Raw genomic sequence first — 26,110 nt, forward strand, 5'->3', positions numbered from 1 at the left:
TCTTCGTTAGTCGTCGAAACCGAGCGTAACAATTACACGAATTACGGCCTGACAAATCATCGTTCGGACGGACCAAGCATCTGAAAACTGAGATGCACGTGCTCGTTAGTAGACTGCGGATTTTTGTGCAAACTTGAGCACACGATATGCATACTATCGCCAAAGTATATAAAATACACGAGGTAGATTCGACGGTAGAGACAAGCTCATCTTGTGGTGTTTCGTTTCTTTAGATATGCGTATTCGTGGAAACGTGCAATTGCGCGAACGTTCTCAGCCTGCTTATAAGAATACGCGTTCTGAAAAACTCGATAGGGCGAAATGGTCAAATTATAATGCGCGTTTAGTGTATACACATTGCACATACGTATGATATTGGATTGGCAACTAAATGATCGCGCATTTTGTCGATACCATCTAATGTCAAAATCCGCAATCACTTAGTTGCCAGCCCAATCGATTCTCACGAGAGTGTGAATCTTGGTCTTTGGACGTTTTACTCTTCGGAAGGACGTTTCATCGAAACGCGCATTTGCTTGGAACGATGGCTTAGCGGCTTACCGATTTAATACGTTGAGGGTGCTGATGGCAGATGACTGTACAGTGACTCCCAGAGGCGGATGACGCGAGCGCGTAACGCGTTAAGAAAGAGGAAAAACCTCTCGGTGGCTACGCGATTTCGGTTCTCCTTCGGATCGACGCGTTAAGGCGATCTTTTAGCGAACGACATACGTACACACGCATATACGTATACTTGGTGCGTAGGTTTAGAAACGGCGCGAGGGTGTGCGTACGTAGAATCGGATCGCGATCGTTGAGAACGAAAAGAAACATAGATCACCAAGATACTCGGAAGAATAAGAACACCTAAGAAACGCTATACGATAACTAGCGTAATTAAAAAGCGAAGCAAAATAATGCAATCGGTAAAATACACACAAAAGAAGGAAGAAAAAGGACGATGGAGAGGAAAGGAAAAAAGCAAAGGTAACGAAATAGCAGCCAGTAGGATTAGAGAACGAAGGAGGATACGATCGAAGGTAAGATACCGAAAAAAGAAAAAAAAGACGAAATGAAAAGAAAAAGACTAAACTGCTGCAAATGAATAGTAGGATAACTAGTATTAAAAAGTGGATGAAGAAAGAATGGAATGGCAAGTCGGAGAAGCGACGGTGGCGAGGAGAACCGTGGGTTTCGAAGGAGGGATGAATGAGGTGTGTGGGTAGGGACAGGGTTAACGCGGAAGCGTTCGAAACAGGGCGAAGAGGAGCGTTAAAGGGGCGGGAGCGAAGGAGAACAGTGGGGGTTTCCGGAGGCACCGTGGACCATGCGCTTTCGCGTCCGACCGAAAGGACTTTGGATCTTCGAGGATCGGGAAGAGAGGTGACGGGTAAAGAAGTGGCAGAGGCGCGAACGTGGACGTGGCCGCGATCGCGAACGCGAACGCGAAAGCGAATGCGGACGACGGTGGGCAGAGAGTGCGACCGAGCCCCGAGCCGGAAAAATCGGGGTGAGATGCACCCTCGCCACCATCGTCACTCTCAATCGGCCGCGACGCTTCCACCTGAAAGCACGGCTGCTGCACGCTAACCGGCTCGACGTCTCGTTCACCAGCGATTCATCGATTCCGAGGGGCCGACTTCTCTATCGTCTGCTCGCACCTTCCATCCACTTTGCCCTACCGATCCGTCTTCAACGCCATAGGTAAGAAATTTCACTCGTCGTTTTCCATAATATCGATGGCTTGCGGCGTGACTATCGTGCGTCCATCTCTGGCATTTCCGAGAAAAATAAGTCAAACGGATGCTCCGCGCGTTGTTGCATTTGTTCTCGTCGATGATATTGTAAAATTGGTTGCAAATTGTACGATATCGCGATTTCTTTGCTGAATAGAAAATGACGAAGACGGAACACGATGACGAGAGTAAGCGTAGTAAACAGAGATATTTACCAAGTGGATGTAAATGCGATTTTTGTACAGCGTAAAGAAACCGATGAGGAAGCTCTATTTTCCTGCATGTGAAAGCTCAAATTTGACAAGAAGCGGACGTACGATATTTTTGCAGCGAGACATCGATATTTTCTTCCGTTTAGTCCATCTCGCGTTTCCCTTTTCAGTTTCGTTTTCGTTTTTGTTTCTCCGTGCATGCGGTGGAGGAGAAGAAAAAGCTCGAACAACAGTTTGAAAAGGAAGCTTCATTTTAGAAAATGGAGTTAATATCAACGAGAACGATTAAACGATTAATAGATATAATACAGAGGCTGTCATCGACATGGTGAAAAACGTTCAGTACCACAAATATGTCATTGACGTAACGTAGTTGTTATACACAAGCATGAACGTCAAACTTTCTTTTGTACGCCACTGTATAACGGTTTACGATATCGACGAAGGCAACTATCGACGCGTTGTTCCTTTTACAGTACAAACGCTTAGATTTCCGAAGATTTCGATAAAAACAGAGTGGCAACTGACAGCGGATGAGAACGACGATCGACACGTTCGTTGCGCGAGAGTTTAGATTCGCGAAAGTTTAGATAAAAGCGGAGTGACGATCGCGAACCAGTGGATCGATGAATGAACAGGAAAGGAGGAGAAGGAGGAGAAGGAGGAGAAGGAGGAGCAAGAATTTTGATCGTCGACGCCCTGCTTCTGCTCCGAACGACGATCAATGACAAGAGAAAAGATCAGATTCGTGTTCGATTCGTGTTCCTCCTTTCTCTACTCTTTCGATAAAAGAAGGCAAGTGCGCGGCTTTTCCTTTTTCTGGTTAAATTTCCGTTTGTCTCGCCTGTTTCTCGCGATTGCTCGGGGTCGCGTACCATTCTAATCGAGGCTCTGGTCGAGTTTAAAGCTCGGTTTCGATTCACACTCCAGGCTGTACCCTCATTTCCGTGTGTCTCACGCAGGTTTGGCTTTAGATTCGACCGCACGGTTGCGAAATCTTCCTCCTCCGCTTTGACATTTTACTTCGTCGGCTGCGACGACAACGATTAAAATTAGAACGTAAGGAAGAAATCTTGATCGCGCTGCCTGAGAATCTAGCCGATATTCTTTCGGATCGGAGCGTCGTATTTCCGAATGTTTGACAGGAACGAGACGTTTTTGATAACGGTTCGGAAGAAAAACAGTTTCCGGTATCAAGCTCGCGAGGTTAATAGATCGGTAACAAGGTTATAAAGCAATCTGCATAACCCTGCTCGGTACTTTGCTCGAGCTACAGGCTTGTCTCGTAGCACTGCGAGCGGTCTTGTAATTACCAGGTATAATGCGATTACTCGATCGCCAGACTCGCCGTAACCGAGAAGGCAGTTTCTCCTTCGAACTCACTCTCCGCTCTTCCTTTTCCTCGCCTTTTCTGTCCTTCGCCTCTCGCTCGGTCTCTTCCTTTCCTCCCCGTTTCGTTCCTCTTCCATTTCTCTTTTTTTTTCTTCCTCCTAATTATTTCATTTCTCTTTCTTTTTAATAATTCTTATTTTTGCAATTTTCCTGTCTACCGAGATGTCTCGCCGTAGCGTAGAAGGCAGTTTCTCTGTTCTTTCTTCTCCTCGCCTTTTCTCTCTCTATCTCTCTATCTCACAGTTCTCTCTTTTCCTCCCCTTTTACCTTCTTTCATTTCTCCTTTTCTTTTTTTTACCGTTCCCAGTGATTTCATTTCTCTTTCCGTTAATAATTCTTATTTTTGCAATTTGTCTGTCTACGAAGGCGTCTCGCCGTAACGGGGAAAGCAGTTTCTCCGCTCTCCCTTCTTTTTGTCTTCTCTACCTTTCATTTCCTTCTCGGTTTCTTTTCTTTCCTCTACTTTTCTTTCTTTCTTCCTTGGCTTGTCTTTCTCACGCTCCCTCTGCTCCGTTGATAATTTCACGTCTTCGCAATCTGCCTATTTATGACGGTTTGTTAGAGTTTGTATCGATTGAAAAAGCAAGCCGGTCGCTGCGCCCTTTCGTACGATGCAAAGATAGCGAGACGGCCGATGAGTTTCGTAATACGTATCCGAGGATATCGTAAATTCGTTTAAACGACGTCACAGCCGTAATTTTATTTCGCGTTCCTGCTTCCCTTCAATCGTATTCCTTCGTTCGAGTCTCGCCACTTCCACGTCTTCCTTTTTTCACTGCCCCTATTGCTGATTCACGATGTCGCACCCTATAACATCCCCACGAGATCAAAACTCTCCGGGATATAGACGCGTATTCGCGATTTGATTGTTTCGACGAGTCGTGTGCCGATAGTGCGCTCTACGTGTACTACGTGCGTTACGACGAGTACTGAACCCGTGGATTGCAAATTATTCTCCAAGCGATCGTCACGGTTATTTTCTCTTGGCAATTTTTAAACATTTATTCATCGTATTTTAACGTGGCCACGTTGTAGACGCGTTACATATACGCTTTAAATAAACATAAATCTTAGTGGAAGATTTTTAACATTTATCTATTTTAATATTGCTACATCGTACGTTACATATGTTAAGTATAGAAATAAATTACTGCAATTTGTTTCGATCAAGCATTGCTAGTATTTGTTTATTTTAATACTATTTAATATTCCATCCTATATTGAATATGTTAAACGAAAATAAATCGCCGCTTGTTTAGCGTTCAGCCGTTTTAATTGCATCGTACGTTACGTGTATTATCTAAAAATAAATTCTAGCAATTTCATATTTTTTCAAATACGCGTAAGGAATTCCCATTGAATGGCCGTGCTTCACTTTTGATATTTTTATATTTGGCATTCGCGTACGATCTCATTATGCATTTTTGCATATTTTCGCTTCATATAAACGCACGAATACCGCAGTTTACGTGTTACGTAAAGAAATTCAAAAGATAGCTGTTTATTTTTGTCAAGCTGTATTTTAATCACGAGGTTGCGACTAAATGGCGAATTGCAAGGATTTCATCTTTTATAGTTATTATACCTACGCGCGATAGAATATACCAGCGTTCAATAATAAAATTAGCATTTTCGATTGCCGATCCTTGTGCAACTACTTTACTAATCGATAAGCGGTTTATCGTTAGAGCCGACAATTTATGGATTATAAGTCAATGTTAACGCGGTCGCTGATATTAAATAGATAATAAAATATATCAGTAATATGCTGATTTCAATTTATAATCTACTAATTTCATAGAAAGACTGAAAGTGTCTCTTTGCCATTATACTAATGCCTCGTTGGCACATTTATCTCTATACAATTTCAGATAACGTTACTACAAATTGACTGAAGTGGCCGAGTACGTGTTTATGAAGAGCAATATGCATCAAAGAAAGATCAATTATATTCCATTAAACGATATCTTCCTACATAGAGAATCAATTAGTCATAACTTCATAACTTTACTTGTCGTAACAGCGATAAGTCGCGAAAATAAATGTCAAAAAAGATTGGTGCATGCACGCACTATCCTAGACTGTAGACAACAGAATCATTTTTCCTCCTCACACTTACTGTTTCTCTTTTCTCTCCTCTGTCGTACCACGTTCTTCCTGCGTATGGAAACGACGTGAAAGTGTATTGTACAGATATTGTTATCGAAGAAGCCATATTTCCAATCGGAAAATTCCCCATCACCGGTCATTGTCTATCAACAGGGTGCAATGATTTTCGAAACTCGCAGTAGATGCAGCTGTGGCGGCGAACGTTCCACGTAGATCGTCTCGACACTCGGTCTAAGCTCGTTATTCCGGCTTAACGATCGTCTTTCTCGTCTCTCGCTCTCCTCTATCTTTCACTTTGTATGCATAAACATCCGCTATACGCGAGGTTTCGTTCACTTTGAACGTAAGCGGTGTAAACGGTCAACCATTTGTGTACATGTAATCTCAGTATAGCGTGCGACTTCCTCCGGGAACATTGGCGAAGACAAGAAGACGAACACATTAGGTACAAAAGAAGAGTAAAGTAATTTGTGAAACGTAGTAGGCGGATATTCATGTTGCGTCTTGCGATTCAATGGAAATCTCGGATATCGGTGTAAAGTGCATTTAGCACATTTTGCTATCAAAGAATGGTTTCTAAATGACACACGGTATTTGGTAAGTTCTGATAATTCTGTCGCGCCGCAGGCTGTTGTTCCGTTGAGACAACCAGCGGAATAATTACCCAGGACACAGTGATATATTCTATTCTTATTTCAGTATTCTTTTTTTTTTATGCAAACTGTGCTTTAGGCCTTTGTCGAGTAAATTCCAAACACCTGTGCCTCTTGTGTTCAACATTACATCGTCTTCTGTTTACGAATTGTCAACCTGTGTGTACCGAAACGATCGACAGGAGCCGTAGAACCATACTTTGCAGTTCACCTTTCGAGCGTTCGCCGAGATAAATAAATATAGCGAAAAGAGGCAACTTTCTTGCGACTTGTAATTTCTGCAAGTAACGTAGAAATATACGTGACAATTTCAAACAGACATTTATCCTACCTAATTCAAGTCCACGTGTAATACCACAACCTGACTCGATTCTAGTGATCACAGCATTTTTCACGTTGTGTATACTATATACGGACTAGACTTTCAAAGAATCGATTCAACTTTGGCCAAAATGTGCTACGGACAAATGTGCTTGAAGCTTTCTCAATTGGTCGAAAATTACGTATTCTCGATTACGGTTCGCAAGTAAAGAAACGTAAAGTAGGAAGCCTAACAACCTAACGGCAGATGATGAAGCTCGACGAAACGTGAGTGTAAAAAGGGAGAGAAAAAAAGGAAAAGAAAGGTGTGACAGGATTACTGCAGAGTTTCTATCCGTGTGTCGAAGACGGAGCCGTGAATCGATCTGTCGGCTAATCGCTTCCTCGGTCGGCCAACTTGTTGAGGCGCGAAGCAACAGTTTGCCTTTTAAACGCGTCTCCTCGCGCCCCCGTCTTTCGTCCTCCTCGATTTCCATCTACTCTTCTTTTTTTTTTTTTTTTTTCATCCAGAAAATTTCTTTTCCCAGTTGTGCCAGATCTGACTCGGCAAGGTTTGAAAAGATAGTTAAAGTAATACGGTTCGAGGAAAGTCGATTACATTCGTCGCGATTAATCGCGTCCTACTCAAGTAATTCTCTCTGTTGGCTGCGAGAGTCGCGTTATTAAGTTGTCTGGAAGATACGATCGAGCTATTCATTCGACGGAACTGTGCTATTCCGGTTGTTCGGTCTGCAGCAGCACCAGCAGCAGCAGCACCAGCAGCAGCAGCAGTACTAATTGCTTCTCAAAGTGGAAACTAAGTTTACGAGAGAGGAGGAGTTACCGCGGCGCGTGCAAAGGGTTCGCCTGTCGGAAATCCGATCTGACTGGGTCTCTTGGAAAGGAAACGATTTTCGTTAGCCGGTTACCGTGCGTATCCTCTATACTCTATTACGTTATACGTCTTTCGCTAGTCAGTTCTACCATGACTCGTGGTTCGTGAAAAAGAATCGGGAATCGAAGGAGCAGTCTGTAGAGGCGAATAAAACGTACGAGCCTGGAATGAACGTAAGATAAATCGAGCTGGTTGACGGTCGACACGATTTTTCTATTAACTCGCCTTTCTCGCCGTAGGAATGACTCGTGAAAGTACATATTCCAACAGTTAGCCTAGGACATTTTTATGAATACGTTACTACGTTGTAGGAAATTTTGAAAATTAATTAACGCTACGACTAACACGACTATGTATATTGGTATAATTCGTACAACCTTATATTGGTAAAATTTGTACTGTTTTATATTGGTAAAATCTGCACTGTTTTATATTGGCCAAATTTGTAAATTTTTATATCGCTAACCAGAGAATAACATTTATTACAAACATATATTTGCTAGAAAATTAGGGCACAGCAAGAACAGTGATACATTAACGATATAACGAGATGTACGTTGGTACAACTTGCACAATTTTATATTACTACAATTTGTACAATTTTGTATTGGTAGAATCTGCACTGTTTTATATTGGCCAAATTTGTAAATTTTTATATCGCTAACCAGAGAATAACATTTATTACAAACATATATTTGCTAGAAAATTAGGGCACAGCAAGAACAGTGATACATTAACGATATAACGAGATGTACGTTGGTACAATTTGCACAATTTTATATTACTACAATTTGTACAATTTTGTATTGGTAGAATCTGCACTGTTTTATATTGGCCAAATTTGTAAATTTTTATATCGCTAACCAGAGAATAACATTTATTACAAACATATATTTGCTAGAAAATTAGGGCACAGCAAGAACAGTGATACATTAACGATATAACGAGATGTACGTTGGTACAACTTGCACAATTTTATATTACTACAATTTGTACAATTTTGTATTGGTAGAATCTGCACTGTTTTATATTGGCCAAATTTGTAAATTTTTATATCGCTAACCAGAGAATAACATTTATTACAAACATATATTTGCTAGAAAATTAGAGCACAGCAAGAACAGTGATACTTTGAAGTTTCATTAACGATATATCAAGATGTATGTTGGTACAATTTGCACAATTTTATATTACTAAAATTTGTACAATTTTATATTGGTAAAATCAATCCGAATATAAATATAACAGTGACAAGACCATTTAATGCAAGCACAGCATGAACAGTGGTGTTAAAATAGTCTTGTTAAATATTGTAGCTAATTAATACGACGAATAATTGACTGTCTAAATACTTTGACGATCTCTACGAGCTATATGTTCACAATAAATAGCATAGAACTCCTACAGATATACAGGGTGGTTCGTAACTGGTGGTACAAGCGGAAAGGGGGTGATTCTACGCGAAAAAAGAAGTCGAAAACATAGAATAAAATTTTTTTTTAATTTATTAAATTTTTTTTTTAAAATCTACAGTGAGCGATTATAACGAGATGCGATAAAGTGCAGGCGTACCGAGCGAAAATTCAAAGTCGATTTTCTCGAAAACAAAGCCTCGAACGAAAAATTTTTATTCCATATTTTCGACTTCTTTTTTCGCGTAGAATCACCCCCTTTCCGCTTGTACCACCAATTATCAACCACCCTGTACATTTTAAAAAGAGATTCGTCCAATAAAATCGTGATAATCGTGTTTCGTTACAGTTCTAAGGGAATTCGAAGGAGTTTCAAGCAACGCACATGAGATATATCCGTAAAACGTTTCCGCATATGCGTTCAAATATTTTCGCCAGCCACTGTATATTCATTCGCAATGCGCGTCGAGTCGATGCACGAGCACGAGCGAAAAGAGAAAATGAGTGTAAGAATAGGTGGGACGAGACGAGAGGCAGAATAGGGGTGAAAGTGGGGATGGGGAAAGGTCCGGTGTCGATTAAGTTCAGGTCGGGAACAGGGGTGTGAAAAAAAGGGTGGTCGAGTGGCGCGGATGTTGATGGTGGTGAAGGAGCAGCGTGGAAGCGCGTACGCGTTCATCGAAACGGGATAACGAGGTCGGACGAGTTGCTGGTTCCACAGTCACTTCATCAACGCGAAGCCAACTAAACTGTCAATCGCAAAGCCACTACCATGTCAAACCCTTTCGACAGCATCTAGATTCTCGTCGATAACGCGTTGTACTTCAGGCATCGATTCCAGGCGTCCGCGGTTGCACGCGGTACGACTTCTCGAAAATTCAATTCGAGCTCGATTAACCATTGCAACGAACCGTCTTTCCATCTATATAACACAGAGGTGCATATACGTCTATCGGGGAAACAGGTGTCGTTAACTGTGTTCGATACCTTCTTCATACGATGAAGCGAAATTGGATGAAACGAAGTGAAAACAATAGCCAGTAATACAACAGGCTACGGCTATTTGTACACCGTTGTATTTATCCTGGTATTTCCAATGTGCTAATTAATTAGGCTTGGGCAATATCAAATTTCCTGGTATTTAGTAGCCTCTTCGTACGATTACAGAGATACAAAATAGAAAGAAGATATAATAAGTAAATGTAAAATAGAAAAATAGAAAATATAGGAATATAGTACGGAAGATCGATACTGTGAAAATGAAATGTAGGAAAAGAAAAAGTAAAAATAGACGCAATGTGTATGCACAAGTACCTTTCGTAGTCGCTGTATATATTGGCGAAAATAAAACAAAGTTAACAAAGTCGACGTGAAAAAAAAGTGAAAGGAAGATCTTTGAAGCGCAGAGTGCCCAAACAGATATAAAGGATAGTGGAATTACGCAGGTATTATTTATCGAGAAAACGAGTTTCGTGAACTCCTCTTGTTACCTCGTCGACGTAACATGTTCGCCAAGATGAAACGAAATTAAATGAAACGAAATGGACAGAGCAGTAGCTACCAAATACAGAGTGTCCAAATATTTATGGAGGTAGCGGAGACATGCATATATGTATGTCTTTCTAAGCGAATAGATATGCGGGTGCCTTAGTTAGGGATGACCGTGTACAGGGTCGAGCGAAATATTGATAAGACAAGGGTGTGCGCGCCTGTGTTCTGGCAAATGAAGGAAGAAACCAAGTGGTAAACAGATATCTAAGGCAAGGAGCAGTAGATAGAGAAGCGAGGATATCGGAGGGAAGAAAAGAATTGGCAAGGAGAAATCGCGAAGAGTTAACAGGGGAGGGATGACAGCCGGGCGTGGCGGGTGGTGAACGGGGATGGAGAGAAGAAGCAATCAGCATTTTCCTGAAAGCCGGGTCCCCTGGGTGCGTGCATTATTCTCGGAAAAGACCGAAGAAGATTTTTCTCTTACCACTTTGGTTGGCTCCCATACTTTGCTTTCCTCTCTTTCCGTCGTGTTTCATTCTCTTATCTGTTCGGTAATTACGACGAAGAATGACCGCGAGCAGTTCCGTCTCTGCCTGCGAGAAGTCTTTACCGGCTTTTCGTTCTTACGATATTCCGTCTTTTCTCGTGTACGATCTATTCTCTTCATTTCGTTTCATCCACTTTCGTTTCGTTCTCGCGAATTTGCATATCCACGCGAAGAAAGTAGCGAAGAGAACTAACCGTTTTCCCAGTATATATATGTCGATGCACGCGCTATTGTTCGCTGGTATTGGGTTTCTTTTATTTATTTATTTACTTAATTTGTACGTTACAATTTGTCCAGTTGGACGTTTGATAAATTTTTCTAACTTTATTGCTAAATGACGTGTGGATAGCTACCCCCAACTGGATACCGTCTTTGAGTTTGTCTATTTTATTTCTTTAGCGAGGTCAATGAGGAGCTATCCTTTTAGTCTTCTTTTTATATGGGTTTTTCTGCAACCAGCTGGTTCGGATGTGTTGACATTCTTTCCTTGTATTTTGTTGCGTATCTGCCGATTTCTTCTTCGACCGTTCATAAGGCATTGGATTGAGTTTGTCCAGTCCGTAGGTGTTACATTTTCGGGACTATTATAGCGTGACTATGTCATTATCACCATGTCCCTTGCCAATAGACAGAAAATCCTTCTGTGCACCCGCGCTACGCAGGAAGTTCGTATCGACGTAAAACGCGATTTCTCTGTACGCGTCCTCGTCAATTTGTTATCGATGTTGTTTCATCATTGTTAAGAAATCGAGTGTGCACCCGAGCAAACTTTATTGGGCTCACGTTCATCGTCCGATGGAAATGTCATATGTGCGTCCTCGTTCATAAATATTAGGATGCTTAACTACGGGAAATTAACTTAGCACTAGCTTAACTACAGGAATTAATTATTTAAGAATTATTATCTTAGACAAATAAGAGAGGACATTGCCTATAGAATAATTTTGAAGAAAATTTTTCAAATATTACGCTAACGTGAAGTATACGTGCCTCATACAGTTTCTTTTCTTCTTTTTTTCTTTATTATTTAATTTGTACTTTACAATTTGTCCAGCTGGACATTCGGAAATTTTTCCAACTTTCTTTATACGGTGACTACAAAAAGCATATGCGCGTATTTTAATCATCTACCAAATGTCCAGCTGGACAAATAGTAAAGTACAAATGAAATAAATAAAAAGAAGCCGCATCTTAATTTTTCAATAAAGTGTTCTTTACCTTTCCTCGTGTAAAGGTATATTCTACTTAAAGAAATAATACGAAACTTACGAAATACTCTAACGAATGCACCGGTATACAATAATTCTTTACAGCGACGGTAAATTTTCAATAATTTGGAAATATCCAAATACATTTTTCAGCCACGGTAAAGTTACGATAATTTGGAAATATCTAAATATTTATGGAGAACAGCGTACGACGAAATTCCGAATTATCTATTATAAGAAATTATCGGAAGGGACAACCAGGTGGACTAGACGGATAAACGATCGAACATCGAATGATGGAGAGGTGTGTACATTACGCTGAAAGAAGCGAACGAAAGCCAAAGGAGGCTTATCTCGCGCCAGCAACCCTCTCGAAGACGACGGGTTCTATATCCGAATAGAGTTCTTCTTTCCTTTTCTCTTTTTTCTACCTTTTCGGTTGGTCGGTGATCTATCGACTGCACGAGTTTCTGCAGATTGCTTCGCGGATTCTTCTTTGTGCCCTTTGGTGGAAAAAAGAGAAATCGAGAAAGCGCCTTTTAATGAGGTGACAAGGAGGCAAGTGGTAGGAATCGTTGCCAGGTACCGCTTTAGACGGCCTTAATGGTTTCCTATTCACGGGGAGCGTGCGAAAATTAGCCGAGCTAAAAGCATCGAGTAATCGAGTTATTACGAATAAAAGAGGAGCGGCGAGGGCATCGCCTGTGGAATGGTTGCGCGACAGTTCATGGGAGATACCGTTAAAAGCGACCAATTAATGCCGTTAATTCTATAGCCCAAGCATCGAACGATTTTGATCGTGTTTCAGAGAGAAATTATTCCAGATTTTCGAAATAGACGTATAGCTATCGAGAGCCTTGCACGTAGGTCGAAGAGTACGTAAATTACTATCTTTTCCTAAAAACGATATACATATTTTTTTTTATTTAATTTGTGCTTTGCAATTTGTCTAGCTGGACATTCGGTAAATCGAACGATATAAATGAACCGAAAAATATTTTCTTTCCGTTGCTAACGCGAACCTACGTTCGATTATTAGTCGCCAATGTACAGAGACGTGGGAAAAGTGTTTGGTCAGATAGATCTTTTACTTTGGATCGAAAAGACGATATTTCCGAGTCTTTTATAAATTTTATAAAGTATTTTAAATCTTCTGCAGCATAAAATTAATACATTGCTTATGCTACACCCTCTATACCATACTTGTATATTATACGTTCATTCGCTCCACATTGAGAAATACGAAGCGTGAATGAAACAAAGAGGAAGGTTCATCTCGGCTGATTTATCGGACTACGCGATTGCCGGTGTATTTTTAAATGTAAAAATAAGTTGGAAAATACATTTCGGCAAACGACATTTCTCCGCAGGAATTTTCTTCGTTGTTTTAATGTCTGATATCGCCCACAGCCTAAAGTACACGTTGATTAACGTCAATTTTCTGATACGTCGTAAAATCTATAAAAGACACGAGTTGAAACTGCGGAAATTCCATTCGATCGTCGAACGCGTGAAATTTTGTCGGAAGAATTTGTACTCGACAAAGAGTACGTCGAGTGCCGGAAGTTCGAATCACGAGCCAGCAAATGCCCTTTCTCAAAGATTTTCCTATTTCTACCACTTTCTACTGTCCCATTTTCGATAGGAAGTTCCTTTCGCCGCGTAAATCGACGAATCTCCGAACGGAGTGAAACGAAACTTGATTTTAGCGTTTTCGACGCTCGATGACGCTCGAAGATCTTTCGAGAAAACGTGCTGAACAACGGAATGGAACGAATAAACGTAGCTAAAAGGACTTGCCATCGATTGCACACACATACACACACACACACACAACGACACCTTTGATCCACTAATTAGTTTACTCGGTCGGCATCTCTCTTCGACATGACTTTGCTGTAACTTAAACACAACTTCGACGCGATTTCTTTATGTACGGCTTTCTCGAAAACTTCGCAAACCTTTTGCCTATATTTTTTTTTTTATTTAGTTGTTTACATTCACAATTTGTCCGATTTGGACATTTGGTAGAATCCCTATATTTTAGTAAATAGCTAGAAAAATTTACCGAAAATCCAGCTGGACAAATTGTAAAGTACAAATTAAAGAATAATAAAGAAAGAAATTTTAGTAAATCCTTTTAGTTTTGTATTAAATGGAATGGGGGTTTTCATGTAAATTTATATCTTTATGGGCACAACTGAAGAGATAAAACTCGAGCAGAGATTCGAAGAGTGAAAGAAGTAGAAGAGTGAATATGGAGAGAAGTATTATGGCAATAATTCATACAGTTGTTAGTAGTATTTCGTATGTGATATAGGATGTACACGTTGCACGATCAGTGTACTGCGGATTTCCGTATTATTGTATTTTGAATTTTTTGGAAATTTGAAAGTACGAAATTGCACAGAATGTAGGTACATAATATACGTACACATATAGGGGAAAATGTATAGGATATTCAAGATACAGTGGTTTTTATAACACTTGGTAGGTAACGCGATTGTGCAAGTCCTATTTTTTAAAATTATATTCAGAAGAACACGAACTCGCATAAAGATCCGCTGTCTAATGATCAGTTTTCTAGATTAAACTCTAAGTGGCATGCGCCAGAGAGCCCCTTTCCTCGTACTTGAACATGTACGTAGATAAATCTGCTTCAATTATCCCATTAAATAAGAAAATCTGTACTGGCACTTACAGCGTTTTTAAGAAAACTACATAATGGGCATCTACATCCTTTCTTAAAATATAAAATCGTTCGTTCCTAAAGTATAAAATGCAAAATCTTATCTTTAATTAACAGGCGTGTGAAACATTGAAATAAAAATATCGTAAAGCGATGTATAGTACGTGTAACAAATAAGTTCTTTTATATTTTATCACCAAATAACATTTTGTGTAAATAACGTTGACGTTGTTTTCTACAAAACTTTACTTTCAGCATTTGCAGTTTTATTTACTTTCGTTCTTCGCCTCTTTCGCCCATTAAACATTATAACGAGTAATATACTTGGCATATTGTATACGTCTCTACATATTTTACGTATTCTATGCATTTCTGCAATTTTCAATTCCTGATAAATGCATAAATACCCGCGTTACATTCGTAGCTATGAACGCCACAAATTTCGATTTTTCTACGTTACGGTTAATTCGACAGAAACGAAACATATTCGAAGGGAGCTGGATGGCAGATCGTATATTCGGTCCAATGGTTAAAGGTTTACAGCTTTTAATAATGGCGACAATTGGATATATTACGGGCCTGATGACCGTAACGAGCCTCGTTCGAAACTGTTTGTAAATTCAGGATTAGTTCTTCCTTTGCAGTTTAGAAGAAATTGTCTTGTCGTAAAGCGAGGACAATTATAATTCCAACTTCTGGAAGTTTCGATTTTATTACTCGCCGTTGAACTGCTCAAGCAAAAGAAGTCGATTTGGAAAAACTAGAGTGCGGAATACAGCCCTAAGCGTAGGGTCATAATTAGCGGCTAGATCAATCGGTGACCTTACTCAACGCTTTTGTCGAAAGTTGGAAACTTTAACCACTGACCGATTTTACGCCCCCGCCATATTCCTTCCACCTACGTAATAGGTAATAATGGACAGCAGAAAATTATCTATGATGAAGTTAACAACATAATTTATAGACGTTTAAATGTATTCGTGTAAGCGGAGATGAATTTCCATTGAGGTTTCAAGCGTTTAGTAAAAGTAAAGATAGAACTGTAATGATAACTTGTAATTGGTTTTAGCGCGTATCTCACAGCGTACAAATAACTTCTTTTTTCATTTTCCAACTGTTGAAATAGCTTTATTTTTTATCTATTTTCTTTCTTTTTTTTTTTTGCAGATTATCCAACGAACCAAGACGAGTGACTCATAGAACGAGGATGGGTGGTGGAGAATGGAGCGGCTGGTTGCAACGATGTCGAGAATCGCGAAAGCTGGTTCTCATAATCGTTGCCATCGCTCTGCTCTTAGACAATATGCTTCTGACCACGGTTGGTGAGTAGCGTCGATTTCCAACAGACGATTCGATTCCTTTCGTCAATTGATTAATCGATTTCTTCGACTGCTTTAAAATTCTATTATCTATTATTATCTTCTTATTATCAATAACAATTTTTCGTTCGACGCTTTGTTTTCGAGGAAATCGACTTTGAATTTTCGCTGGGTACGCCTACACTTTATCGCGTTTCGTTATAACGGATCTCACTGTAGATTTTTAAAAAAATTTTTAAAATTAAAAAAAGAATTTTATTCTATATTTTCGACTCCTTTTTTCGCGTAGAATCACCCCCTTTCCGCTTGTACCGCCAGTTACCAACCACCCTGTATAATTACGTATATAATTTTTAACTATTATTAATCACTTACTGTGACCGTTTCGGTTAATTCCTCTTTATATGAATTCGTCGGTATCCTTTGGGTGATTCATTCCATGTCAATCGAACGTCGATTTGAAAAAAAAAAAAAAAAACTATCGATCAGCACTGTTCGGTAGACAAACGATATGTACCGATGCTTAAAGACGAACTAATTACATTCTAGCTTAAAGTCAAAACGATAATCTCACGTTTAAAATTAGACTAATAATCTTATCTCTCGTATTAACATTTCAACAATATGCCAAAGATCGTAAGTCATAGATACATTTTAATTGAAATATAGTTTATGCTAGCTATTCGTATTTATGGATTTCTGACGAGACAAACTTTAATAACTCACAAATTCTAATGTTCTTGAAACTGTACAGGTTTTTAGGCGATCTCGAGAGAAGTGTCGTCAAACTACCCCTTCGGTCTTTTGGTTACTCAGCGAATATTGTAGCTTCTTGTTATTATTATTATTAGTATTATTTCATAGAGCTTGTACGTGCTATGATTTACTCGTTTATGCTTACGGTGTTACAGATATAATTACGCGTTAATTATATAGGAGAACTTGATATAAAGAACTTACTTCTAATATTTAAGCAAAGATTTGCCTCACCTGCCAAATAGTATGAACGCATTTCTACCTCTTCGAATTCGCAGTCTAGCGATAAGTTTGCTTTACGTATACTTTGTCAGAAGTTCTAGCTTCGCGGGCAAATTCATGAATTCATATGATTCCTAAGATGCACATTCGTTCATCGAAAACTAGCAGCAAACTGTGATCGAACTAATGTCATTAGTAAACTGCGGATTTTCATATATCTATGACAAATTTAAAGATTCGGAAACCCACAGAACGTATGTGACACGCAAAGATATATAAAATATTCAAAATGATGTACTCTCGTCATAATCTTCGGTAGACGAAACAAATTACTATGTAAATTTCATTTCCTTAGTTCTCCCCGTAAAAGTACGAAAAAAAAAAGGAATCCATAATCTACGATTCGTAACTCGTCGTTTGACTAACAATGCTAATCGATAAATTATCTGATAAAAGCAAAAGAGCGCCGAAAATGCGGGAAAATATTTTTGAACGGTGAGGTAGATTCACGCGAATGTTGCTCGTTTTATCCGCTCTTGAATCATTTATTCTTAACTCTTCCAGCTTGCTGGATTCCCAGACTCGCGATCATGTTCGAGTCTTCGTTCGACCAAAACGTCCACGATCAAGTTCTTAAACCATAGGGAGAGCGCGTTATATATATCTGATTTTAGCTGTGAAAGAAAGTACGGGATATTAAATATAGGAAATAAAATACAGGGAATAAAATATAGGAAATAAAATGTGGGGAAATAAAATCGAAGGAAATGGTTAAAAAAAATGGATAGGACGTTAGCGAATGGTTACTCGGGTTTTCCAGTTGTTTAGCTTTTTTACTCTTGACCGATAGTGGTCAAGTAGAGGTGGAGAGCTGGCTTTCTTTTATCGTGCCCTCGAAACATGTTTAATTCACGAGGCACGCGTCTATATGACCCCCATACGATTCTTCGCTCGGAAAGCTAGAAGCTGGCAGGAAATATACGCGAGGGGACGGCTGACGACGTTCCGGCAATCCAGATAAGTGGTCATACATTTATGTAGCGTATACGAAACAGCTTCCCAGCGTTCTCACGCGCGCTAACAAATTATGGAAACGCGCTTCCGATGGATAAAACGATCGTGAACCTTCGTCGCCCTTTTAACACCGTACCTTCGTTTCTGATTTCTTATTACCATTTCCTTTTCCCCTTAGAAAGTAACGGTTTATCAGTTTACATCACTGATTCCTTCTTTCGTCGCATCGCTAACGATCGCAAGCGTTTCTACATGGTCTCGCTTCGAACAGTTTTACGTACTCGTTAAATTCATCGAACAATGGGTCTCTGAATTTCCTGCAAACAATTTTTATAACCATTCGACGTGTTTTTACAAGTTTCCAGCGATTCGATAATTACCTTGTGCAAATACTAAACTTCGATGAATTAATTATGTCTCTAACAATGTGTGTCGATTATCGCGCTCCACACCAGAGCAGCAGGTGTTCTGATACTTACGAAGGGAACACATACACACGCGCGGGCGCGTATTCATACATGGAGACCTCTGTACGTTGGATAGATTCACCAACAAGTAATTTCATTTTCTGAAAACGAATTTGTTAAGATCTGGTTTCCTGACAAAGGTACCATTTAATTAGAAAAAAAAGAAAGACGTTCCGACTTACGGAAGTTTCAAGACGTCACGAAGTTTGGGATTGGAGCATCGCGAATTTACAAGTTCGAGTCTCGGCGTATTTCTACTTACGACTCGCGCGAACAGAAATTAAAAAAAAAAAATTGATAACGCTCTGTTGTTGTTGGAGGTGCTGGGATTTGAACCCAGGACTTTCAGCATGCGAAGCAGACACTCTACCACTGAGTTACACCCCCGAGCTGTTACATGCTACAACGGAACACCTCGTCACCGAAGCCAGAACATACACGCGTTCTGAATTTTAATTTAGTATTATACCGTAGAATTACTTTGTCGAATAGATTCTTTGCTGGTACTAAATAGATTTTATCTTCTCCATTCTATCTTTGTCTTATGCTCTGTACGTTTCCAATGATTGTGCCGCAGTGCCCATTATACCGGAGTTTCTATACGACATCAAGCATCCTAACGCAACCTTGAGTCAGCATCTGAACGAGGGTGGTTCCCGTCGAACGTTCACCGGTGTTCAAGCAACAAGCGGTAATATCGTCACATCTACGAGTTCCAGTGTAACAACTACGCCAAAATGTCCTTGTGCTGTGACCAAGTCGAACGATTCTCAATTGGAGTTTCTTTACGTGAGCACGCCTTCTAGCATCGAGTCAAGCGGTTTGCTTGGTAAGAGTAAATAATTTCGTGATATCGTGACCCTCTTGCACTTGCTTTAGAGCGTGCCAATGTTTCGTTGTGTTCGAGAAAATATTTGTCTACAACCATCGAATTTTTATAATATAATATAATTTACTCGAACGTTCTGTTTGTTTGCGAAAAATTATCTTCGATGGGAAATCTCCGTGCGATGAATGCAGAAAATTTGTAATACGATTAGTATACCATGATTAATCGCTATTGGCTCGCGTTTTTCCCAGAGAGTACGAATAGCGGCGAAATAAATTCGGCAACGGAAGATCCGGATGAAAAGGCGCAACGACATCGCGAGTTGCTGCAAGAAACGACTGCTGTTGGTTTAATGTTCGCCTCCAAGGCTTTCGTTCAATTGCTGGCAAATCCAATCGTCGGTCCGCTTACCCACAAGTAAGCGAGCGCATACATAATGTACGCTGTATATGTATGTATATTAAGTTGTATAATATGTTCGTTTGTTCCTTTTATATAAGATTATTATTGTTTTTGTTTATTATTTTGTTCCGTTATCATTTGCAATGGGATTAAGTTTCTTTTCAGTGATCTAAAAATTTCAAAAAATTGCATACCATTATATTCTTCTCTAATGATTTTCCTAATTTTCTAAATATCGAGACAAACAACATTAATTTTACATGACTTAAGTTGCATCTGTATATCGTTCTTCCACTTAATTATTCGATTATTACTCGAAATAAACATGTGAAAGCCGTTTCACGCGTATTTGTAGCGCGTCAAAGTACAGAAACCAGCTCGTTATTTGTCTGATTTGACCAACACCATTGCGTTTCTTTCCAGAATCGGTTATAGCATACCCATGTTCACTGGCTTCATCATTATGTTCCTTTCAACACTGATATTTGCGTTTGGACGAAGCTACGGAATTCTTTTCTTAGCGAGAGCGCTTCAGGGAATCGGCTCTTCGTGTTCCAGCGTTTCAGGTAAACCCGATAAGTACGAAGCACGTGTCTAACGTTTCGTTCGTGAGAAGCAACCCATGTGTGAATATTGAATACGTATCAATGGGGTCGAGAATGATGAAGAAGATCGCTTAACACATCCCAGACAGATGTATCTCGCCGCAATGACCGACGTCCACATATGCATGTCATCAGTCTCTTTGGTCAATTGTCAGACAGTTACAAGTCTAGATAATGTTTCTGTCTATTATATACGTATTATATAGTTTTCCAATGCTTGAACTAAATATTATTATCTTCTGCGTATTTCTTTTCTTTTTTTTTTGAGACGCTATTTTTAAAACGCTATTTTATTCGGATGACGCACATAGCATATCACATAGTCATCCATCAAAATTATTACGGATGATCGATAACGTACCGTGTATGTCATGGCATACTTTTAAATAAAAATTGTCTAACATGTGTTTTTTTAATCCTACATTGATTAGCTTTACTTGCTTTTTATTACAAATGTAAAAAATATTTCATTCAAAATCACCGGTCTCGAATGTATTAAGCCAGCGAAGCAGAGCGAATGTATTAAATGTCCTTTTATGAGTATCATTAATCCTGTTACAATCCCCTATAGATACTTTAACCTTGCTCTCATTCTAGCAAATAAAGAAATTTATAGCGTTTTAAAGAGATGTTTGACAAGACAACGAGAAACAAGATCTCTTTCGTATTTTGTCCAAACCGAAGATATTTTTTAACGTTAAAGAAATATAGTTGGACTTCATTCTGTTCGAATTTCGATCGATCGTTCGATTCATTCACAGGTATGGGAATGTTGGCCGAAAGATACCAAGACGACAAGGAACGTGGTAACGCGATGGGTATTGCACTCGGTGGATTGGCTCTTGGTGTTCTCATCGGGCCTCCATTTGGCGGCGCGATGTACGAATATGTCGGAAAATCTGCTCCGTTCTTAGTACTTTCGGCATTGGCCCTTGGCGACGGAAGTGAGTATTTCTCCATGTTCATCTTTTTCTTACGCGCCATTTACTTCCATTCTATCTTACATTTATCGATTGTACTTTGTATAATACCATTCCCAGTTTTGCAACTTCTGGTGCTTCAACCGTCTGTCGTGTACACCGAAGCGGAACCACCGTCTCTCAAATCTCTGGTCACCGATCCTTACATCGGTTTAGCTGCTGGTAACTATTATTTTTCCATCCACTAACCTGAAAAAATGAAATCTTCAATAAGGGCGAGAAACCTAGCCAATATACAGGATATTAAGTATCAAAGGTTTACGTCAAACGTATTATATCGATCTGTTTATTCGTTGATCTATATACAGTACCTGGAAAAAGAAAGTTTAAAGTTAGCAAGTAATTTAGTTGTATATGCGCATGTTAGTAACTTTTGTACCAGATATTTTTCACCATATTGTCGTGTATGTTGCATTTATTCATTGCTCTTGTCAAGTACGATTTTATAGAATTCTTTCATCCGCTAAACTGCATTTCTTCCACCTTAGATTAACACGTATTATCACCATTTCAATTGCCAATGACCAATCTATATTTCAGGTGCTATTACGTTCGCCAATATGGGTATCGCAATGCTAGAACCTAGTCTTCCTATCTGGATGATGGACACGATGGATGCGAGTAGATGGGAGCAAGGTGCTGCTTTTCTACCGGCAAGCATTAGTTATCTGATCGGTACCAATCTTTTCGGACCACTCGGACATAGAATGGGCAGGTTAGTAGATGTTATTACAAATATCTTCTCCTCTAAGCCCTCCTTCTAATATTCACCAGTAAATGTCAGACATTTTGAATATTTTATATTTTGTAAAAATTTAATTCTGCTAGCAGTGGATAAGCAAACACGTGATTACCATCGCCTGGATAGCTCAGTCGGTAGAGCATCAGACTTTTAATCTGAGGGTCCAGGGTTCGAGTCCCTGTTCGGGCGGCTTAATTTTTGTATTTTTTTCTCTTTTCTCTTTTCCTAATAACTTTCTCCCGTATTTGTAAACCACAAATATTTATGCAAATTTAGCTTTTTACGAACATAATTAAAGAAATGAAACCCGATTAGAGATTCGTTTTACACACGAAAATAAAAATAAATTTACATACTTCTGTATAATATATACATTCTGTTTTTTTTTTATATTTTAAATTTATACAATAAATGTATAAATATCCGCAATTTACTTATTTTCAATTCGTTCTATTCGAACTATTTTCTCGTATATCTACCAATATCTCTTTCTTTTTATTATAGATGGTTAGCTGCATTGATCGGGTTGGTCGTGATCGGCATTTGCTTGATGTGCGTAAGTATTTCATTTTTTCTTATTTTATTTGTACGGACCAACATGAATCATCGTCAAACTATAGAGCACGACATTTTTTTATTATTATTTTCTTAAACAATGATACGAATAGTTTTCTCGCATTCACAGATACCGCTGGCTAAAAGTATTCATCATCTGATCGTACCTAACGCAGGCTTGGGATTTGCTATCGGAATGGTGGACAGTTCGATGATGCCGGAATTGGGATACTTAGTCGACATACGACACACCGCTGTCTATGGAAGTGTATATGCTATCGGAGATGTTGCGTTTTGTTTAGGTTTTGCCGTTGGTACGTGTATATGTGAAAAATCCGCTTGATAATTGAACGTAATCAATAATATTGTCAATATTGTAAGATTCTCAACAAAGATACTATCTGTCTATAAATATTGACAATATTGTATTGACAATACATATTGATCCTTCTAGTTGAAAATCTTGAAATAATGATAACATATACTGATAGTCTGTGGGCATCGAATGCCAAATGCTAGGTTTATAACTAGATTAACTTCACATTTTACATTTTTTTATTTCATAACCTAGATACGTGATTAACAGGTTGACAGCGGAACGAAGTCACGTATTGTTCTGCTACGACTGATTTCTTTTAAACTTATCAATCTTTTCGATAATTTTTAATAATAATAATAATAATAACAATTTGTGCGTGACGCCAATGTGGTGTCATTGTCAGGAATCAAATCGGACCATTTGTATGGCACATTAATATTCTCTATTACTTCTTTCTTGTTATTCATTTCTTATTTTTTTTTTAAATCTGATAGAACACCAATTTGCGGGTTCTTCAAATATTTTAATTCACGCGGATTTCCATTCCAATCATCGTTTAAACATTCGTTCGCATTCAAATTTTAAACATGCGACGAACTTTTTACTCTTTCAGTGAAATTTTAATTTTTAATTAAATTTCAAAAAAGCTGTGATACTTGTAATATTCTGCTTATTAATCGTTCATTATCAGGACCTGCTTTGAGTGGTACGTTAGTCAACAGTATTGGCTTTGAATGGATGTTATTTGGCATTGCCATTTTGAACTTTATTTATGCCCCACTGATGTACTTTTTGCGGGCGCCGCCAACGAAAGAGGAACAGAAGGTAAGACGAAAGTTCTTGCTTCTATTTGTTCAAAAATTCGTAATTGAAAGCTTGTTCGATCGTCGTATTGATGATGTATTACCTTCTAGTCGTTGATAATTGGCGAAAAGTCGTCTGTGCGCTACGTAACGTACCAGAATGAGGAAGAGGAACAGTAAATGGACGGATATTTCTGAACACAGGATAGCGGCGTGCATTTCGTTCTCTACATTCTTGAAGATGGAACAACGAGTTAAATGTAATACGGAAAATCTCTATGTTAATAACGTTCCGAGAAATCTAGATAGGTAAAACACTATTATGTATCCCTTTGTCTAGCGCAATCTGTATATACACGTAATATTAGATCGTAAGAATAAGTGTGTGCGTTCAAGAGAATCGTATACGTCGATGACACGTAGCTAACGTCGATAAATTACACTTACGTCGAATTGATCGAGGCACCGAGGCAAAAATACATCGATATAACGAACACGTGTGTAGCTTAAACGCACGATGCCCAAGATTGGGATGTTGTCCTGTCGTGAAACGCAAACTGTGTGAAATTTCAACCGCTCGAGTCATTGTCGATGTTTCAAAGAGTATCAATTTCCTAAAGAAAGAAGAAAATTATTTACTCCGAGAACCGCCTGCTTTGGATTCCCTGAATGGCTGCAGGGAAACCATGCGATAATGGCGAGCAGGCAGGATGAAGAGTTCTCGAAATTACATTCGATCGAATTGTGAATTAGCATTGAATCGACCATGAGAAGTGGTTTGATTACCCTTTACGTAAGCATACTTACGAAGCATGTAATGCCTTAAGGATTGGAGATTCGCGAGTTTGTGTTTAACGAGTTAGGATAAAGACCGAATTTCGACACGTTCTTTCGCACGATGCACGATACTCGTCAGATCGATCCGCTGACGAGTATTTTCGTTGTGCTCTACGATAGATTATTCGCCAATAACCAAAGAGAAATATTCCTCTGACGTGGAGGAAATATATTCAAACCAAAACGAAACTATAATTATCGAAGGATGAGTCAACAGCGTTCAACGAATTTGCAAATTACACGATAAACTTTATGTGAGTTCGCGGTGGAAAACTCTAACAAGAAAATGTTTGTGCTTCCTTTTTCTGTGCGTGTAATGCTTTCCGACGATCAAGTCGATTCCTTTTTGTCCGTTGTGCGTGTTTGTGATAGGTATCAAACGAATTAAAATATAGAAACGTAGGAACCAAACTCGTATATAACACGTTCTTTCTTCTAATAATTCTATGTAGACAATACACAATCCATACATACACGCGCGCGTATAATATATTAGCTATAGGTAGGACATATCTATAGAAAAATATCATAGAACGTATATATCGTTTACTTATATCGCTACAAAATATGCTAGAGTTGATCATTGTATAATTGTTGTTTGCTCGTGGAAAATGCATAATGTCGTTACGAACAAAAGTTATATGATTATAAATACGTTTGGATTCTAAGCTACTGCGAATGCGTATGGAAATTAACAAAAATACGGATCGTGTCGTTGCATGTTAGATGAATCTCGAGTGCGAGGTTATCACGATTGAATTTCGTGATACATATTTTCCGATAAGAAAAATATTATATATCTCTGTAGTAGTGTTGTAGAACGTTTGAATTCATGATGTTGCCGAACTTGTACAAAAGTATGTATTATGTTAATATACATATAATAATATATATATAGCAGAAGGGTTGCAACGAGATGAAATATAATATGGAATACATATGCATATATAGAATAGAATTCTATTCAAGAGAGAGAGAGAGAGAGACAGTTTTCCACCGCGAATTCCGTGAATTCTCGAGGTTGCGTTACGTTGTCACGCGAACGCCGACCTACTCCCGATATGAAACGCGAGTCAATTCGATTTGCAAATTCATCGCGAACGTTTGCCACGACCGAGCGTACTCGAGAGGAAAAGGTAACAGAGTAGGGGCATCGTGTTCACAAAAGTGGATCGAGATCTCGAACGATTTCCAGAACCGAGTGTAACGAGCCAAAGAGGTTAAAGAAACGTACGAATTGTCATCCTTGCATTGATATATCGTTATAAATTATCTGTATTAATGTTACAATGCAACATATATTCTCGTTAAGGATTCTTTACATTTCTGTAAATATAGAAAACGTACGTATGTATTTAAGGAGCAATTATAACAGAATGTAGTTAACATTTACGGGTCAACTTCATTATTAATCAACAACGATTTACCAGCTTCTTCATTTCCATATTCTTCTTTTTCTAGACTATGATTTCACCATCATGAAAGATCTGTCGCGTACGATAGAACTTCGACCATGATGTATAATTATTAGATTGCGGATATTTATGCAAATTCATATTTTTATGAATATGTACATGTTAGAAAATCGAGCTTAAATGGTTCTATTGTCTAAATAT

General features: G+C 38.9%; 1 protein-coding gene and 2 non-coding genes across 6 annotated transcripts; 2 read left to right on the plus strand and 1 right to left on the minus strand.

The window, feature by feature from the left end:
• Positions 1-1,419: 1,419 nt before the first annotated feature.
• On the plus strand, positions 1,420-25,179 carry LOC117230529 (synaptic vesicular amine transporter). 4 transcript variants are annotated; one of them, XM_033488104.1, is made up of 12 exons: positions 1,420-1,704; positions 15,812-15,966; positions 19,000-19,251; positions 19,503-19,668; positions 20,077-20,219; positions 21,020-21,202; positions 21,299-21,400; positions 21,779-21,953; positions 22,485-22,536; positions 22,666-22,849; positions 23,546-23,679; positions 23,769-25,179. In XM_033488104.1, exons 2-12 carry the CDS (start codon positions 15,852-15,854, stop codon positions 23,835-23,837), a joined length of 1,575 nt encoding a protein of 524 aa, XP_033343995.1. In that variant the 5' UTR covers positions 1,420-1,704; positions 15,812-15,851; the 3' UTR covers positions 23,838-25,179. The 4 variants fall into 4 exon arrangements, with proteins under 4 accessions (XP_033343995.1, XP_033343997.1, XP_033343996.1 ...); XM_033488106.1 differs by lacking the exon at positions 1,420-1,704 and adding an exon at positions 5,925-6,046; XM_033488105.1 differs by lacking the exon at positions 1,420-1,704 and adding an exon at positions 6,992-7,332.
• Trnaa-cgc lies at positions 18,738-18,809 on the minus strand. Its single transcript has one exon. It is a non-coding gene; the product is annotated as a tRNA-Ala (tRNA).
• Trnak-uuu lies at positions 22,097-22,169 on the plus strand. The gene has a single exon. It is a non-coding gene; the product is annotated as a tRNA-Lys (tRNA).
• Positions 25,180-26,110: the final 931 nt, after the last annotated feature.

This window comes from Bombus vosnesenskii, unplaced genomic scaffold (assembly GCF_011952255.1).
Source record: "Bombus vosnesenskii isolate JDL3184/JDL3185 unplaced genomic scaffold, Bvos_JDL3184-5_v1.1 scf7180000013267, whole genome shotgun sequence".
Classification (NCBI taxonomy): Eukaryota; Metazoa; Arthropoda; class Insecta; order Hymenoptera; family Apidae; genus Bombus; species Bombus vosnesenskii.

Coding starts and splice junctions, on each gene's coding strand:
- LOC117230529 (XM_033488103.1), top strand. Junction 15,967..18,999: donor TATGCTTCTGACCACGGTTG/GTGAGTAGCGTC, acceptor ATTGTGCCGCAG/TGCCCATTATACCGGAGTTT. Junction 19,252..19,502: donor CGAGTCAAGCGGTTTGCTTG/GTAAGAGTAAAT, acceptor CGTTTTTCCCAG/AGAGTACGAATAGCGGCGAA.